At 42.3% G+C, this 19027-nt stretch overlaps 1 protein-coding gene across 1 annotated transcript in view; it reads right to left on the bottom strand.

Moving 5' to 3' along the window:
* LOC118002891 (neuronal PAS domain-containing protein 3) overlaps window positions 1–19027 on the bottom strand; it is a gene marked incomplete at its 5' end in the record, with an annotated part of 725448 nt that overhangs the window by 426681 nt on the left and 279740 nt on the right. Inside the window, one exon of the mRNA XM_034993502.1 lies at window positions 834–916. Within this exon, the coding sequence (XP_034849393.1) occupies window positions 834–916 (83 nt within the window). The remainder of the gene's footprint in view (window positions 1–833; window positions 917–19027) is intronic.

Consider the following 19027-nt stretch of genomic DNA (forward strand, 5'->3'; position numbering starts at 1 on the left):
TAACTATGCTGAACATGTCTGCTTCTCTAATTCCATATTAAAAATGTATCTGACATATTTAAAAAGAAAAGAAAAGAAAAAACAAGCTTTGGCCATGTCAACGTATGTCCTGGAAGCATAAACAATGTAGGACAATTATCCCTGGATGTGTCCAAGTCACAGCAAAGTCTTAAGGAAAAAAATTTTTTTGAGTAAGCAAGATGTAGGGTTTGGGATGAATCTTATCTAGGACTAAATGACTGCAGTTCCATCCTAGTAACCCTCACATTTACCTGCCGTGGAATTCATTGGCAGAATCAATTATGATTATTTGTCTCCTTTTACTTAAAAATATACTTTAAAATTTCATTCTGAGAACGCTTGTAATTTGGGGAAGCAAACGTTAAGATTGAAAGCGCTTATGAATACAAACTCAAGCAAAGAACAACTGAAATCTGGCAGCACGTAAAAATGTCACATTACTGTCACAACAAAGTTTTGCTCTCCCAGAAACAATATATAGCTCCAAAGACACACACGTATAGCCACTTACAAATGCAGCACACACGCAATCGTTCCGGGAGCAGCCAGCTACTATACATTGCGCATCAACTGAAGAGTGCAATTTATCTCAATTATTACAGCACAAACAATACTTGCCCTCCCTTTCCCATTAATATTCTCTCAAGGATGGCTTTCTAAAAAGAAAAAAATAAATTCATAAGAGTTTCGTAATTCCAAGATAAAACAACAGTCATGCACACAGCCGGTACCTAAAAATATTTTTAAATAAAGGCTGAACACGGAAATTTCTCCTAGTGAAACACAGGCAGGCTTCTTTCTCTCTTCGTTACCTGCAAAAGGTGACTTCCCAAATGCGCTTCAAACACCTCAATGGCCAGTGCACTGGGGCTTCTCCTTCGTTGTGCACCTGTAACTTGTTAAAGAACAAAGAAGAAGAGAGAGACAGAGAGAAGAAAACAAATTAAGCTGGAGCTCTGATTCACACCTTTAACTTACTTTCCCACTAACCACACATCACGAGATGGTTACTAGACCAAAGGGCTCTGAAAGAAACACAGCCCGGGCTTCATTTTGCTTCTGAGTTGCCTGAGCAAGAGCAGACATGAGGCTAAATTTTCAACGCAGGGTATTAACTTCTGCGAACATGAAAAATTATATCCGGACTTTTTCACTTTTCCATGCCCATTTAGACTGTGTTTCCTACACTGGAGCAAAACCATGAATGTTTACATCTCTTTAAAATAAATTAGCACACTGTTTCTCGTAAAATGTAAGAATTGTTATTTTTATTTATTTTTATTTTTTATTTTTTTTAAAGATTTTATTTATTTATTTGACAGAGAGACAGTGAGAGAGGGAACACAAGCAGGGGGAGTGGGAGAGGGAGAAGCAGGCCTCCCGCAGAGCAGGGAGCCCGATGCGGGACTCGATCCCAGGACTCTGGGATCATGACCTGAGCTGAAAGCAGTCGCTTAACCAACTGAGCCACCCAGGCGCCCAGAATTGTTATTTTTAAAGCACACATATACTGCCTGCCCACGTACACCTCCCCCACCCCCCCCGCCAAGGCCCCCAGGACTAAACCTTTCATATCTTTTAGGCTAGGAAAAAGCAAACAGGACTTTTTTTTTATGTTCCAATGCAATAACTTTATCACAATTTAATAAGCACAACATGTCGGATAAGAGATTCTCATTAATGACTGTTTGCACTAGTGTTAAGTGTCTCAGGATGGCTGGATTTCATGTTTACTGAACACTCATGTGTAACTATTCCTACAGGACCTACAAGAAGCCCAGGTAGACTCTTGCCTAGCACATGCCTCACCAGGCAAGTGACTGTTTTCTTATCCGAATCCTCGGGTTCTCCTACTGACTTAGGATCTGTCCGTCCCTTCCTGGCAGACCCTACATGTATTGTCTGCAGGCCCCTCACTCAGGAGCCTCTGATAATCCTTAACAAAAGTGAGCTTAATGCAGGATATCTGTGGGATCCAGGATCGAGGGTCTTTCCTTTACTAATTTTCTTTTGCATGAGGTCACCATTTGCTTTCAAATCTGGTTTGGGTATTTTTCTTTTTTTTTTTTTTTTAAAGATTTTATTTATTTATTTGAGACAGAGAGAATGAGAGAGAGAAAGCACATGAGAGGGGGGAGGGTCAGAGGGAGAAGCAGGCTCCCCGCCCAGCAGAGAGCCCGATGCGGGACTCGATCCAGGGACTCCAGGATCATGACCTGAGCCGAAGGCAGTCGCTTAACCAACTGAGCCGCCCAGGCACCCCTATTTTTCCTTTTTTTTTTTTAAAAAAAAGTTTTCAAACATAAAAATCTGCTTCATGGTAACTTCTGGAAGGAAATATTTAGATCTTTTCCTTATTTCCAACAAGTAAATCCCTCAAGTTTTCCTGTTTTTCTTGAAAATTTTATTATAAAGCTCTACCTTCCTCAAACCTACACAATAAATTGAAATAAAACCGAACCCCACTTTCTTACATCTAAAAACACTTTCAGCTAGTTGACAAGAAAATTCCAGCAAAATGCTGCTGGGGTAATTCTGCTTCGTTTCCGTTACTAAGTCAGTCAGTTGGATCCCTAGCTTAGTAGGGATTATAATATAAATGTACTTATGACTATTGTGCTGTGCAGAAGTAGGCAGTTGACGCCTGCAATTGTGAGTTAGTGTCTGCAATGTCTGAAAGGCACTTTGAAAATAGCATGAGTGTTAAGTATCATTATGACTGGCAAGAAGAAATAAAACGGGCATTTTTTTCAATGGGAAAATTTATAAAATATAATTGAAGAGTGATTATTATCAAAGAATATTCCAGCTGGAAGGGATCTTAGAAATCTCTATTCTAACTTCCTCATTTGCTTCAGAAGCAAAACACACAATAATTTTAAAATAGAAAAATCAGTTTTCTATCCTAACATTAATCTTTACTATAAGTATAGACTTGAGATTTTTTAAAAATTTAATATTCAGATATAGTTAAGACACTACCGCTGTGTGTGTATGTGCACATTTCTGATTAATTTCCTATTCTAACATGCACATTACTCCCTTCAAAACTCCTTTGGCATTTTTGATAATGCAGCTGTCTTGCTGAATACTGTTTTCAGTTTCTAGAGTGTTAATTGCACATTATGGTAGCTTGGTGTGAATGATCCCACATGAATAAAATCTGCAGTCCTTTTTTTTTTTTTTTCTTTTTTTTTAAGATTGTTGTGGGGAGCTTCTGGGAGGGAGGGGAGGGAGTTGAAAAATTTCAAAAGTGTCCACTCTCTTTTTGAGGCAGTAATTAGGATCCAGAAAGCTCCTTATTAGTAATAGTTCATCATTTGTGGGCATTTCAGGACTTCCAATTTTGAAGTTCAGAATAAACCACTGCACTTCACAGAAGAAATGGACTGGAGAATGCAGACTCTTCTATTAAAAAGCTGGATTAAGAAGAGGCCAGGAGAGCAATATCCCCCAACCTAGAGAGAACCCTAAAATATCACAGCAAATATTAGGAGCGTTTTATTTACTAGGAGGCCCAAGAGGCACGCTCCAGTAACAACAGATGGCAGCCCAACTGCCTTCTGGAAGCATAGAATATTGACTTCAGTGGGGTGCTCACAGGGGTTATTCAAGTCTGGCCACTGATGGCCTTTCTTTTCTTGCCTTTTCTTCACTTAGGGCTCAGGTTATTCTCTAAGTCAACGCTGCAAATGCATAAATAATTAGGAATTTTATTTAAAAAAATTATTCATCAGCCTGAGGATCCCACACGTCTTTATCAGCTGTTACATGCACAAGCCCCACCTGCCTAGTTACCCTTCTTTGTTCCTCAGATCCTCCAGAAACCCGGAGTGTGCATCCCAGTACCTCCTAGCATCAGAAACAAGTGTCTTGTAAGTGGTTTCATGCTATTCTATTCGATGGCATTTTTATGGCACTGGAACTTCTCTTGATTTATATGTTTTGCACTTACGCAGGTGATGTGGGGCTGTAACGACAGTTCCTAATTTTACAGCCAACATAAATATGTTAAACAGGAGCCCATTATGACCGTGGTAGAAACCCAGCTCTGACTCCGGCACTACTGGTAACGAAGAGATGTTAAATATGCACTTCTTGTTTTGTACTTTTCGTCCTATCGCATTTGAGGAACTGAGACAATCGGCCAGTCGCTCAGGAACAATGCAGATACAGTTATTTCGCTGCTCTATGTTAATCTCATGTTGCTAATGGAGTATCATTAATGCCTAAGAAACACCAAAGAGGTGTTCCCTTCACGAAGTCCATCATTTTCAGAAAAAGAATACACTACTTATGAAGCACTCTCCGATTTGTGTGTTCTGGGAGTCAACCGTTTCTAAAACGATTCGGTAGTCCAGACAAATGTACATTTACCGATGAATGGGTCATGGTTTCAGCTCATCTACTGACATCATTTCATGTATTTGTTAGTTCGGTTAAAAGACACTACCTTTTCAAATTTAAAGAACCCACTAATCATATTATCCAAACAAAAACAAAAAACAACACGTTGCTAAATAAATGGAATCTGTAATCTCTTATCTGGGAAGAGCATGTCCCTAACTCACTGACAGTGAGACATGAGAACTGGGGAAATTGAACAGCTTATACAAACTGTTAAAAGAAAAAAAAAAATCAATAATTCAACTTCAGATGTGATTCAGCATTTACTGTGTACCAACTTGAAGTTGAAAATTGCTAACTACTGCAGGTAGTTACTGTAGGTTACCTACAATTACTGTAGGTAACTCGTGTTATAAAACCTAATAAACAGTCCAAAAAATTTTTTTAAGCAATTCTGAACAGACTTAGGCCCAGCACATAATTATCAACAAACACTGCAACACTCATGTTTTGCCAGGGTTAAAAATAAAACACCTAAAATTTGAAGAGACTTTAAATGGAAGAAATATATAGGGAGAAGGGTTTTTAAAAATCAACCCAAGAAACTGATTGTTTCAGAAATCTAGAATGATACGATGAATCATTAGGATGGTCAATTGGACTTTTCCCTCATTAAAAAATGGAAGACACAGAAGGAAACCACAATCTGAAACATGTATCTGAAAAATTAGTCTTGTCCCTCAACAACGTCGGCAAAAATAATTCCAATATTGACTCACATACCTTGTGAGGTGGTCTTTGAGAATTAATTCAGTGCAGTAAAAGACAATCCCTCTTTGGGGAAATACACCACACACCCCCAGTCATATTCCTAACCAGTGCTTGTCACCTTCAGGGATACACAATCGCCAGGAAGGCTGAGGATTAGCGCTCAGTGGGAGTTTGACCTATTCAGCCAAAAGGTCAGCTTGCCACAGAAGAACCCATTACAAAACAGAAACAGGACAGCTCAGTGGACACACATAATGAAAGGGGGAAAAGTCACGGGCCCTACTTGCCTTGTGTCCTGCATTGCCCTTTTCCTTAGTAACTCTCCCCACCCCCATTTCCAGAGAAGGTGGAGCTGCCCCAGCTCCTCACCAACAGAGTTCACAATAGGAAGGTAAAGCACAGGCAGGAGAGAGGAAGGGGCTTGTTATTTAAAAGAGCATTTGATGGACTCTGAAAAACAAACTGAGGTTCTAGAGGGGAGGGGGGTGGGAGGATGGGTTAGCCTGGTGATGGGTATTAAAGAGGGCACGTTCTGCATGGAGCACTGGGTGTTATACGCAAATAATGAATCATGGAACACTACATCAAAAACTAATGATGTAATGTATGGTGATTAACATAACAATAAAAAATTATTTAAATAGAAAAAAAAGCATTTGAAAGAGATATTCAAAGTGAAGAGGAGTAGGACATTGTGAAACACGGTTTCCAAAGGACTGTTTTATTAGGGAAAAGTTGTCATTGGCAAATAGGGAAGGCCATTTTCTAGATATTTTCTCATCGGGCCCCTCTCCACGGGGAGCAGTATGGCAGAATGGGTAAACGTAGCCTGAAAGTTCTGCAGGTGGTATTTCAGGGATGGAATCATCCACCTAATAAAAAGGCAAGCTTCATGGCTGCCCTCTGAACTCATCCTTCAAGGGGCAAGGCTCTGTTCCCACACTGAGCTTGGGGGGTAGGGAGGACGAAAGAGCATGCTTAATGGAATACCGGACATCGCTCCCTGGGCTTTAGCACTTGGGGTAAGCAAAGTCAGGGTCTGGGAAAGAATGGAGTACAGAATGCTTAATGAGTCTTTCCATGGCTACGGAAGAAAAGAAAAGGGATTTCCCTTGAAGAATCTCAATTAGTCTCCCTCACTGTAGGGCAAGGGAAGCCAAGGAAGGGTTTTCCCAGGAAGGAGACTCAGAAGTTTGTAAGGAGAGTGTGCGTGCCTTGTGTTTCCCTATCAAAATAAAAAGGTCTATGTTTTCATTTAATATGGGACCAAATCTTCATTCTGAGACTGGTCCACACAGCTCTGCCTACTGCCCATATTCACAACCTGCATCCTTTCAACTCTAAGCCCCTTACTGGTTGTGCAAGGCTTAGACACTGGGGGAATTTCAGATTGGGAGGGAGAGGAGAGACTGGAGAAAGTTGAGCTCGGTAGCAACTTAACCAATACAGCGGCCCCACCACTGAAACTCTGCTGTCCCTGCCACAACATGTGGTGCTTCCACACAATGCATCATGTAAATATCTGAAAACAAATGATAGCAATGCTTTTCAATGTACTTGCACCAATATTAGTGTTTTCGCTATTTAAAATACAGATGACCAGAGAGGAGAAATGGGGACAAGCAAAGTTCATGGGGCATGTGAATGATTAACGATAAATAAAAGAAAGAAAACCTCCTCTATTCAGGAATGGTGCACTTCGGGTTTATTTTTCAATTCATAGTCATTTTTAAACATCACAAAATTTGTCTGTATAATTCATATCCCAGAACCCACGAACACATTATATTACCGATTTAAGAACTTTTTTTTAAAGGATTTTATTTATTTATTTGACAGAGAGAGAGCACAAGCAGGGGGAGCAGCAGAGGAAGAGGGAGAAGCAGGCTTCCCACTGAGCAGGGAGCCCAACATGGGGCTCGATCCCAGGACCCCGGGATCACGACCTGAGCCGAAGGCAGACGCTTAACTGACTGAGCCACCCAGGTGCCCTATTACCAATTTAAACAAAAAAGAGGTATTAAATCCAGTAAAATAATAGAAACTCTAAGAAGTCGTATGCTGATTTTAAAATTCTTTGATGCAACACATATTTAAATTTCTCCCACAATTTAAGTATGGATTGAATGCATTAGCCAAAAGCCTTAGAGATGATATGACTGTGAAAGTATTAATATGTACAAATGAATTATTTAATTTGGGAAAAAGAAACCAGTCTGCTTTTCTCAAAAACAAACCAAAAAAAAAAAACAAAAACAAAAACAAAAAACAAACAAAACAAAACAAAATAACCTATCTATATGGCTTCAACTAGGAAGACCTAAGGGGAAAACATACAACATTCAATAAATCTGTTTAGTCTGGGGTTTGTGCATCATGCACTTCTCATCTTCTGAAGAACTAAATACTGGCCCTGTGATTTTTGAAATCGTTTCTTTATGATTTTCTACATCAAATAGGCAAAGTCATCTAAAAGGGAAATAGCACCCAAGCATCACTGTAGTAAGTCTCGACAACGCTTTTGTGTATTTGGTCAGCAACAAGTTACAGGGACTTCTTTAATTCCAATGTTCCCTTTCAAAGACTCACGTTGCCCACCACGCCTTCCTTTTCCTTGAAGGAAATGAGAGTTTCTAGCTACCAAAGCAGGGATTTCTCCATCTGTAGCTGGGGAAAAGGAAAAATAGCCTTTCTCTGACAATCTGGTAGTTAATATAGGAACTATTATATATGCCCCTTATATGGGCTACGATAAAGGGTAATTAACATTCTTCATGAGAGGACCCAAACTTCCCCTCGACCGATGACATTCTTCAGGCTGTGGGTGAAGCGGCTGCTTGGAGTGACAGCACCTGAGGGAATGACGGAGCTCTGACAGCCAAAGTCTCCTGGACAGAAACCTGAGGAAGATGCAGGCATGATCACAGCCTGGGTGGGGTACATGAGGGGAATCCTTAAGAGATGCCTGAAGGCATCAGCGGAGAAGAGCACGGCATCAGGCTGGACAAAGGATGAGGATATGCTTGTTATAATTCCTAACAGGACTTTATACAAAAGGAAGGAGTTACTTGATTATTTCAATTTTACTTTCTTAATCATGCCAAAATAACAATGTATATAAAAAAAGAGGGTACTTTTATTTATTTATTTATTTTTTAAAAGATTTTATTATTTATTTGAGAGAGAGAGCACATGAGAGGGGGGAGGGTCAGAGGGAGAAGCAGGCTCCCTGCTGAGCAGGGAGCCCGATGCGGGACTCGATCCCGGGACTCCAGGATCATGACCTGAGCCGAAGGCAGTTGCTTAACCAACTGAGCCACCCAGGCGCCCCCCCAAGAGGGTACTTTTAAAGGACCAAAGTCTAACAATAACTTAAAAGACGTCTGAGTCTTTTCTGAGTATGTTTCTTGGCTTCAATAACTTGCTACTGGGGAGGGGGGGCGGGGTGTGGGGTGGTTTGGGTGGCAAAGCTTAAACTTGACTATTTAATCCCCTTAACACAGTGAAGGATATGAGAATGGCCTCTTTTCTTTACAAAATAAATAAAGGTAAAAAGGTTATTGATCATGACAAATTCCCATCTTTGGATTCTCAGCAGAGATGTGGAGTATGGTGGATTTCACCCCTTCTCAATCTGGGGAAGTTTTAAGAGTGTGGCAGTTACCAAGTGACTTCAGAATGAAGAATATAGGGGTACTTGGGTGGCTCAGTTGGTTAAGCATCTGCCTTCGGCTCAGGTCATGATCCCAGGGTCTTGGGATCGAGCCCCACATTGGGCTCCCTGATCAGCAGGGAGTCTGCTTCTCCCTCTCCTTTTGCCCCTCCCCCTGCTTATGCTCTCTCTCTCTCTCTCTCTCAAATACATTTTTTTTTTTTAAAGAATGAAGAATGTAGAATCTTCGAGTGATGGGGAGTCTTTATTTTTACCTAACATGAGCTCAGCGAGAAGATAGAAACGATTTCTGGCTTCAGAGCTACAGCACGAACATGCACTGACCCTTCCCATTTGGCAGGTGCTCTGCTAGGTACTGTGCACACAAAGATGAATGACTAAGATGCAAACCACTGAGTGAGGCGGTCCTGTGTGACAGAAGGTCAAGTGGGCCACAGACAGTGGGCGACACAGACCCTGGCTTGGGCGTGGAGCCTGAATGTGGGCCTGAGGTATGAAGGTGCTCTGCTTTCTGAGTACAATCCCCAGGCTATCAATTTGAGCTTCTTCTTTTGTTGCTGTTATTGTCTTTGTTCTTATGTAAATTCCTCTTCTTCCAATGACCACTTTCCTCTACAAATCACCTAGTCTATGTCAGGAAGAAGCCCCGTGTGTTCTCATGAATTAACTGCATAGTTTATAAAAAGACACCAAGTATTCTCTGATCAGAGCTCTCAACCGGAAAAACAGATCACATCAAATTTGAGATTTCAAGGCCACACCAACTCTGCAAAGTTTAAAACTTGTCTTTTAATTGACAGAAATGACCTCCCTCACTAATCAGCTGAACAGATTTTGAGCATGTTACATTTTTAATGCGGGTTAGATTTGGTTTGCTCGTTCAGTAGGGTCTGGGGGGAAAAAAAGGCTTATACTTTCATTTTGAAAACTATCTTCAAATCCTTTCAGTGGAGCGCTACCACACCATTGTTCCCCCTTCTGACCTCAGCAGCTCACCGACTGTTACTGGCATGAGTCCACCCAGTAGGAGGGGGTAGAGATTATCAATGAAACAGTATGGTGTAGGTCAGCACTCGATGGTCAAAGGAAGAGGTACACATCTGTGACCTTGATTTTGTTTTCCTAGTCTGATCCCCAAATTTTGTGTTATGACATTTGTAACATCTGCTACAAATTCGGAGGTAAGTCAGGCACAACATTATTACTTCCAATCTAATGCTCCATTCATCCTTCAGGTTCTCCGAGGCCACTGATAGGATAGATAGGACAGGGAGCTAAGAAACGCTGGATGTGCGGGAAGCAGCTTGTGTTTCTGTGGGAGAAAGAAGGCAATGTCTCTTGCCCTCTTCCTCTTCTCTGTCCTGTTCGTCCATTCATATATTCAGTCATATTCGTATTTTCTCTCAGACAGCAGCCCCCCACCCCTTGTGCCACATCAATGCTTGGCAGTGCATTTAGTGACTTTCTTTCTGCCAAAAGTAGAGTCAACATGAATAGTTCCATGAAGCACTGGGGTGTTGGCTCAAAGGACACAATTCTCTGCTTATAACAGCACCGGCTTGAAAGTTCATTCTGATCAATTTCCAAAGCTTAACCATCTCAGGCTATGGTATCACATTTATTCATCCAAAATTTAGTGAATACATAGCAGTATAAAAGATATTAACCTCACTGACCTAGGTGCTAGAGACATGAGCCAGGTTCCGATTTTCATATCTAGATGCTCTCTTTATACATCATCATAAGAGAGCTAAAGGCATCCATGCAAAATATTTGTTGAGGCTCTGAGAATATTCAAATGAAAAGACCCTGACCTTCCCGGGGATCAGAGTCTAGTGGGGAGACTGATATATAAGCAAATGGATAAAATGTAGTAAATGTGCAGTTATCAACTCTCAACTAAGGATAAGACAGGGAGAGTGGGGGCAGGGGTATGGTGGAGATGGCGAATGGAAGGTTAGCTCACAAGGACAGTGAAATACAACAGTCAAGACCCTGTATGCTCACTTTGGCAGCGCGCGCGCACGCACACCCACACAGGACCCTGGGATCCAATGGTCAGCTATGAAGGCAAGGACAAATGCACATTGATGTGGTTACACATAGCAAGGTTTCGGGCTCATCATCTTGCCCACTCCAAGTTGTTTTCCCTTAAGCTGCAACACCGCTGGACTGTCACACTCCTACAGTTGCTGGTGAGGCTGGGTCCCCCCACTACCACCGCACCTTCCTGAGGCTCAATACCATAGTTTTATAGTCACACGATTACACCAAGGAAGACCAAGGTCCACTGCACTTGGTCTGAAGACCCTGACCTTCCACTACTCCCGCAACGCTCCAATACCACCGCTGACATTGAGGCCCCTGAAGCACATGCCTACATCACAGCAGACAGCTTCACACCGCGTGAGACAACGCAGTCGCCAAATGGACCGTCACATCCCCTTGGGCGTTCTGAAGGGGACTGCGGTGATTCAGGTCCTCGTTGTCGGGCATCTGGTTCCTTCCCCCAAATGCTTTCTGCTCTCTGTTTGCAGGAAGAGTTCACTGGGGAACAGTTATGAGCAGAGGAAAGGACTTGGGTTCTGGAGTCAGGCTGACCCAAGTTTTCAATCCTCCATTTGTCTCTAATTAGCCGGGTTATCTTGAACAAGTTAGGCTCTGTGGACCTCAACTTCCCAATCTGTCAGAAGGGTTAATGCTTCATACAGCTGTTGTGAGACATGTGACAGCCCGGCCCTCCTTTAATTTCCCTTCTAGAACTTATTTGCATATCACCTCTCTCCTCCGCTAGTCTTTCACCTTCATAAGCTGGGGAAATCATTTTGTGCACTGCTGAAACCCTGACAGAAAAGGGCCCAGAACACAGAAGGTGCACAATAAATATTTGTGAATGAATGAGCATTCTAGAGCCCCATGCTGAGCCCAAGGGAGGCATTCAGCACATGTCAGCTCTCTCCTCCTTGCTATGAAAAGCAGAGGGTAGGCCAAAGATGACTTTTCTAAATCACTAACTTAATTCCAAATTTAACAGAAATATTGGGACTGCATTTTTCCTAAATATTAGAAATATTTAGGATTTTTTTTTTTTTAAATATTGGGAACATTTTGTTTCTCTGCATGTTGTGCCCGGGCTCTGCCTTTCCTATGGCATGATATCAAATCTACAGTGTCACCACAAACCCTGTGAGCCAACTGCAATCAGGGCCTCAAACCAGTGCAAACATTTCACACATACTTGGGCAAAGAGCCAGCAATTCACTGAGTGTCAGCAACTGCCCACTGAATTTTCTTTTGAAGGATTCACTCACGGCCTATTCCAGCAGTAATTGGCATTCATTTTAAGATGCTGAATGCCTCAGACATAACTTGATTAGGTAAATGTACACAGCCACCGCCAATGGAAACCAAAATCAGCTCTTAAAACCCCACCATCTTCCTTCTGATTTCATATAAACAAAAGTCCACACAATTATCAATGGTAAGTGAGCAGGCGCTAGGTCTTGCTTGTGTTAGCAGATCAAGGTCTGCATCATCATTGCCATCTGCCTCTTGGGAACCTACAGAGTCTCTGATTTGGGCAGAGTTAGAAGCTAAGACATGGGGGCACTATTTGGAGTGCAGAGATAGTAAACAGGCTGCCCTGACTTTCAGACCTGGACTGGAGGACACACACAAGCATACTCTTTCATACTTACATTGACCATGACACATATCAAGGAGAAAAACCCTAATTTGAAGACCTATTATTTAGATTCAAGGCTCAGCTCAAGCCTCTATCAGAGGTTCTTAACCTATTGCTTGCTTTGAATAACAGAGCTGTTTAAGCAAACCCTCTTCCTGAGGCAATAGTCAAACACAAAACTTGGTGCATACAATTACAAAAATCCCAGAGAGCTTCTGCAACCCATCCTCCACTGACCTCAGGTCAAGAACTCTGGCTTTAGACCACAGCCAAGCATCCACATGTATCTTGTACCAGGTTGGGCACTAAAGGGAACTGAACAAATGATTCCTCGAATGAATGAGTAATCAAATGAACAGGCAAATGAATGAATGCCACGGACCCAGGCAAGAGAGAACACAGGACTAAAGCAGACACTTGTATTCGGTGTGGAACCGCGAGACTGAAAGTAGCAGCCAGTAAGTTGGTTTATTCACAAAAATTGCTTTGTAGAATTATACACAGCTCCTCCCCTTCTAAATGCAGACGGAGGGAGGAAAGGAAAAAGAGATAATGAAGGTTTGCAAATGAAGTGGGTACAACTGTGCAATCAATCAACATTTTCTGAAAAAGAATCTGCATCACTTGCCAAAAATCTGAACTGAATAACTGAACCAGCATTCTGATGAGAATGGACTTTGCCACTAGCCAGTCATTTTTATTTGTCTTACAGCTGTCTTGATTCTTTTTTTCCAGGAAGCTACTGGTCTCTTCAGTTTAGTGAGTTCAGACATGGCAATTTATTTAACCACGGTCAAATGCATACTCCATGTTTATTCTTTTAATAAACCTTTACTGCAGGTCTACTCTGTGCCAAGTATTATGTCGGTTGGAAAAGGTACAATTCAAACACTCACCTAAGTATTAACTGAGGGCCTACTACGTGCCAGGCCCTCTAGTGATAAGCCAGGGAAGCATGAGCAAAGCAGACAAACATGCCCGCATGGAGGTGACATGGCGGGGGGGGGGGGGGGGAGGGGGCAGACAAGAACAACAACAATACACACACATCTAATTATGTAAGTGGCATGAAAAAAATAAAGGGGAGAAGGGGAAAAAGTTAGTAGGAATTTCTGAAGATAAAAACAAAATCAGAAAAGACGTCTCCAACACTCTGAGTAGAAAGAGGGATCAGGTGACAGAGCGGCATGACGTCCAGGTGAAGGAAGACCAAGTATAAAGGCCCTGGGATGGGAGACACTTATCCAGTTCCGGAAATGGCAGGGAGTCGGTACTCTCAAGGAATCTAGAGACTGGGGAGACAGAAATACAAACTGTAATAAAATAATGGTTTCTTTGGAGGATCTCCAGAAAGGGGACATCTAACTTCAGTGAAATGCAAAGATTTAAAAGAGAGGAAGATACCTGGGATAGAAAGGAGTAGAAATTTTCTAGGCAAACAAGCCAGGGACGTGGTGGTAAGAGGTGTGGTTGAGACAGAGAGAAGAGCCTACACAATAGCACAAATTCAGCAAAACACACGAGTGATGCACAGGATAGAATTGTGTTTGCAGGGAAGATGAAGTTATGGCTACTGCAGAGGCAAGAAATGATGATGAGTTAATCCTGGGAAATAAGTCAAGAAGACTCTAGAGAAGAGTTCGGTTCCAAAGGTATTTAGGTGAGAATGGGAGAGTTCATAAATTGACTATTAAGGGAAAGGAAGAACACATGTGAGAGAGTAGAGAAGTTGGGTGCCTGACAGTAGAGAGGGTTCAATCAGTCCCTGTAACAGGACCTTTAGAAGAGAAGGTGCTAAGAAGGTAGGACGCGGAACTGGAGGGATCTTTAGGACAGGCGCATGGAGAGGAGATGTCTGGCATACCTGAGGCTCCAGGTAGAGGCGTGGCAATGGTGAGGACTAAGCTGCAAGTCATTTGCATACAATAGGCAGAGAAGCCACAGAAGGGCAGAAGGAGGGAAGGCTGGGGGCCAGCCTGGGGAATATCTGCATTTAAAGAGAGGAAAGAGAGTCAGCGAAGCACCTGAGAAGGAACCATCGGAGGGGCAGGAGGTGGTTAAAGAGGTGATGTTGTCCTACCTACAAAGAAGAAGAGCAGAACATTTGAAGGAGCGACTCTTCAACTATGTCAAATGCCAAGGAAGAGTTCTGAAGACCTTGGGTGGGGGCACTGCTGTCCACTGAGGAGTAAATGACAGGTGACAACCACGAATTACACACCTTAAATTCCTTTTTTAGGAATTTGTAAGTGAAAGGAAGGAGAATACGGGATAAAGGATGGGCAGAGAAGAGAAGTGGGAGAATACCCAGGATGAAAACTTTTTTTTTTAAGTGACTTGAGAATGTTTATACCCTAAGAAGCAGCAAGCAACAGCCACAAGCTATAGAAGATGGACAACCCTGAAAGAAGCTACAAAACTGTCCAGAGTTCAAGTTAGGTTGAGAAACGGGTAACACATCACTTTTTAAAAAAATCAATATTTTACTATCACCTGAATCTACAAAAATGATGCTTCATGGTGAGGTGCCTCATCCAGCCAAAAGGATCTCAACTTAAAGAACAAGTTCTTCTAGATGATGGTCAGATAACATAATCATCTATGATTCACATTCCAAAGTGTATTTCTATAGGGAAATACACTGAAATCAAGCCATCATTGTTCTCTTGAAATCATCCCTTTACCTCTCCTGTTAAGAGTCTCCATACTGCCACTCCTGCAGGCTCATCATTTCAGACTGGTCTCCCTCTCCCTTGTTTTTCTCCACTGTGTAAATAGGGAAATCAGGCATTCTTTCCTAAGATCCAGGTCTCCACTGCTAGAGTGATTTTCCTTCCAATTTCATGAAAATGCGAAACTCTCTCTGTATACAAAGATGGCCACGTGCTATAGAAAGGGTAATTTTAAGGCTTCGGTATACCCCACCTCACACTACCAATAGTGTCCTTCATTTCACTCATCAAAAAGGATGCGCTTTCCTGGTCCACTTGGTTACCAGTCTCTCCTTCCTTCCTTGCATCTCTTGGGATGGCAAAAGCTTTTAAAATGTTATAAATAGAGGACTTACCTGGAATTGCTTTTGGAGTCCCTCTAACTCTTGGATCACAAAAGCAGTCAACAATTCCTCCTTGTAGCCAAGATCTATCAAATACCCATACGCTGGTATCACAACAGATTATTAATATACCCAGTTGTGAACTAAAAGAATATTAAGTAATCAGAGAAAACACAAGTGTCTTTTATTTAGCTGCCTCACCTTCAGTGAGGTTCAATGTTCTAGATGGGAAGGAAGAAAGACAAGCTTCTGGAATTTCCAAAATGTTGTTGAAACAAGCCTCATCCTCAGCAGTTAGAAGAAAATACTCAAGGTTCCTCGTACTCTTTCAACTCACTAGCTTTTCTCTCTTCTTTTCTTTGAAAACCACTCACTTCAGGGCTTTCAGAATCTGAGAGGGACTATGTGGTCACTAATGGTCTTGGGCCAACTTCACTTTAATAGGTGGCATTGAGGCAAGCCACCTCCATCTTTTTTCCTCATAATTTAACCCCCAGTCAAGAAGAAGAGGAAGCGCTCTTCCTTCCCTGTATTGCCCTCAGAGGTGTATTTGCCTCATTTTCTGACACTGTTTTTTTAGAAGGAACTTCTTCCGCAGTTAGTATGTCAGCCTGGGTCTAGCTCTGTCCTCTGTCATACTCATCAAAGGGTCTTCACATTTTTATTCATCTGAGTATTTAGGAGTACTTAAGAAGTGGGGAGACAGTTGTAGTTTAGTAGAAAGAGCATAATTCTGAGGGACAGAAACCCTTATTTCTAGTCTCAGCTCTGCCATTTACCAGCTGGTGAACGAGGGTAAGAGACCTGACATCCAGGCCTTGGTTTCCCCATCTGTACAGTGAGGTAATCATTCTTTGGTCAAAGAGTTGTGGCAAGGGCTAAATCTCAATATTTGTGACAGTTTCCCAGCAAAGACCTAGCAAAGAGTAAGGAATAAATGCATTTTAATGCAATCTGGGTTTTTAAAAAGCTCTCTGTGGCAAAATAAAAATGGGTGCCGGTAAAATGCTTTTGATGAGGAAGATTACGGAGAGTCACTAAGGGGATATTCTATAAATAGAACTTTTCTGTCGTCTCCTAGGGTGTGTGTGACCTAGAGCCAGTTAGTAAAATCTCAGAGAAATACGGTTGCCAGAGAGATGAACATATTACTGCCCACTCCGGCGTGTTGTTCAAGGATTAAATGAGATCATGTACGTGACGTGCCTAGCACGGTATTTGACACAGATGAGGTGGTGGTAACTAGTAGCTCCCTTCTCCTTTTTTTTTTTTTTTTTAAGATTTTATTTATTTTTTTGAGACAGAGAGAATGAGAGACAGAGAGCATGAGAGGGGGGAGGGTCAGAGGGAGCAGCAGACTCCCCGCCGAGCAGGGAGCCCGATGCGGGACTCGATCCCGGGACTCCAGGATCATGACCTGAGCCGAAGGCAGTCGCTTAACCAACTGAGCCACCCAGGCGCCCTCCCTTCTCCTTTCTCAAAGACGTGTATTCTAGGGAATCAGGTGTAAATCAAAAAGACCGAAACAAAAACCTCTGCAGATTTGGCAGAGTAAAATCACATGTCATGGCCTTGTTCACAACCAGGACTGATAAAAACGGCCATTGGTGTTAGAATATTTTGGCACAGGTAAAAATCCTTAAGACTACAGCTAGAGCTTGATTCTGCGTTCCGCATTTTTAGCATAATGATCTTCGATAAAAGTAAACGGAGAAAGAGGGTGTGGTGGCACGGAGCGTATCACTATGAATGTGCACATACGTGGATCAGCAGGTGCGCATACATCCACATATATACATATACATATGTGTGTGTGTGTGTGTGTGTGTATACTTCAAATTCCACACTTAGAGGCTCAACTTCTTAAAGAATGTGTACAAGGTAGGCACTGGGAGGCTTGATGAGATTACAGCCGCCTAATGCAGAGACACGTACGCTCAAGCGCTGCCTACCACCACATTGGTAGCCGCGTAAAGGTTATCTTCCAGTTTTTGCCAGGAGGGATAAACAGCGCAAGAAACCAAACAGACGCACGGCATTCCGCCCCCTCTCTTCTTGGGTCCTGATTGGTCGTGTCGTGTTTGTTGTCAGCCCCATCTGGACGGCAGGTGCGGTGCTGCAACCAGCTGCATGTATTTGATTATTGACTAGTGAATATTTCCAAAGGGCACAGCAGACTGCCGTCTGACCCTCGGTAATAACACGCAGCAGTCTGCCCTGTTTACACACGTAAGAGCTAAATAGAAAAGAAAACGGATTTTGAAATTTCTAAAACTACATTTTGACCAGAGGCTTTTAACAAAGGCTCCGTCTATACCATCAGTCAAACGGTGAGCTTGGCAAGCTTGTACAGAGTCTATTAAAGGGGGAATAAGGTTCATGAATTTCAAGCTTGGAGGGCTCTAATTACCTCATGCTCAAACTTTAACTACAAAACTCAGATAAACTGCTGCACTAAAACCATAGAAGATCCTCCACCTGATTTGTGCCAGTGCATCTAAAGCTCAGTGAGGCTGATCCAGCGAGGTTTTTCAAATCAGTCCTAAGGGAATTCGTTCTGGCCCTGTCTCTAATGAGTACAGACGGATTACCTGGATGTTTTGGTAAAGCTACCCGGTAAATGAGTCAATCTGAAAATTTATTAGCCGCAGAGCATTACCGCAGTCAGTCACATAGCCCAAGAATCCTGGGGAAATTAAAATCATTTTCAGCATCTATCAGCCAGGTACCAGGAATCCGTCTCAGGCCCGTAGTTGTAACGTTAGACTAATTGGCTAGTAGTTACAGCTGTCTCTTCAGTGTTTTTGTTCTTAGAGGAGTGTGACCTCTTCTTGAACCAATTTATGTACACCCAGAGAGGGGTCCTCTATTTATTCTAGTTCAGTGTAGGATTCGGATTCAAAAACAAAACAAGAACCAAGAAAGAAAGAGGTCTGTATCTATAAATTATGGTGCAAATAGCTCAAGCTGAGCTAACGCGAGGACAGCCGAAAAGTTGGAATTTAGTGGATCTGGGAGGCAGAGGACGATGCAGAAAACAAACACTGCTCTCCAACATTCAAAACATTCATATTTTTTCAAAGATGGCACTGAGGAGAAATGTGGATTTCCTTCTGCCTGGTACAACACTCTCTCTGTGGCTATTTATCTAGTTACAAACTTTTATAGATATGAAATATTTTAAGAAGTCCTTTAGAAATGGCCCGAGGTAATTTCAAACTTAACAGACCCTGTCCCACCAGAGCTCATTACAGTGAATTTTATAACAAAGTACCCTCTACTTAATTTTCAGAGCCTAGCCAAGCGTTCTAGAAATGCAGCTGCATTAAGTGCAATTAATGGTACCATAAAAGCAGTGGAGGGCTGTTTAACACCCAAGAACCAGCAGTAAACACTGGCTCCACGCTCTCCAACAGTCAGTGATGTGTCAAAGGACCTGGAGTGTGAGATTTCTGTAGCGGGGGTGGGGCGGGGG

Source organism: Mirounga leonina, unplaced genomic scaffold, assembly GCF_011800145.1.
Source record: "Mirounga leonina isolate KUSES-001 unplaced genomic scaffold, KU_Mleo_1.0 Mir_84, whole genome shotgun sequence".
NCBI classification, from domain to species: Eukaryota; Metazoa; Chordata; class Mammalia; order Carnivora; family Phocidae; genus Mirounga; species Mirounga leonina.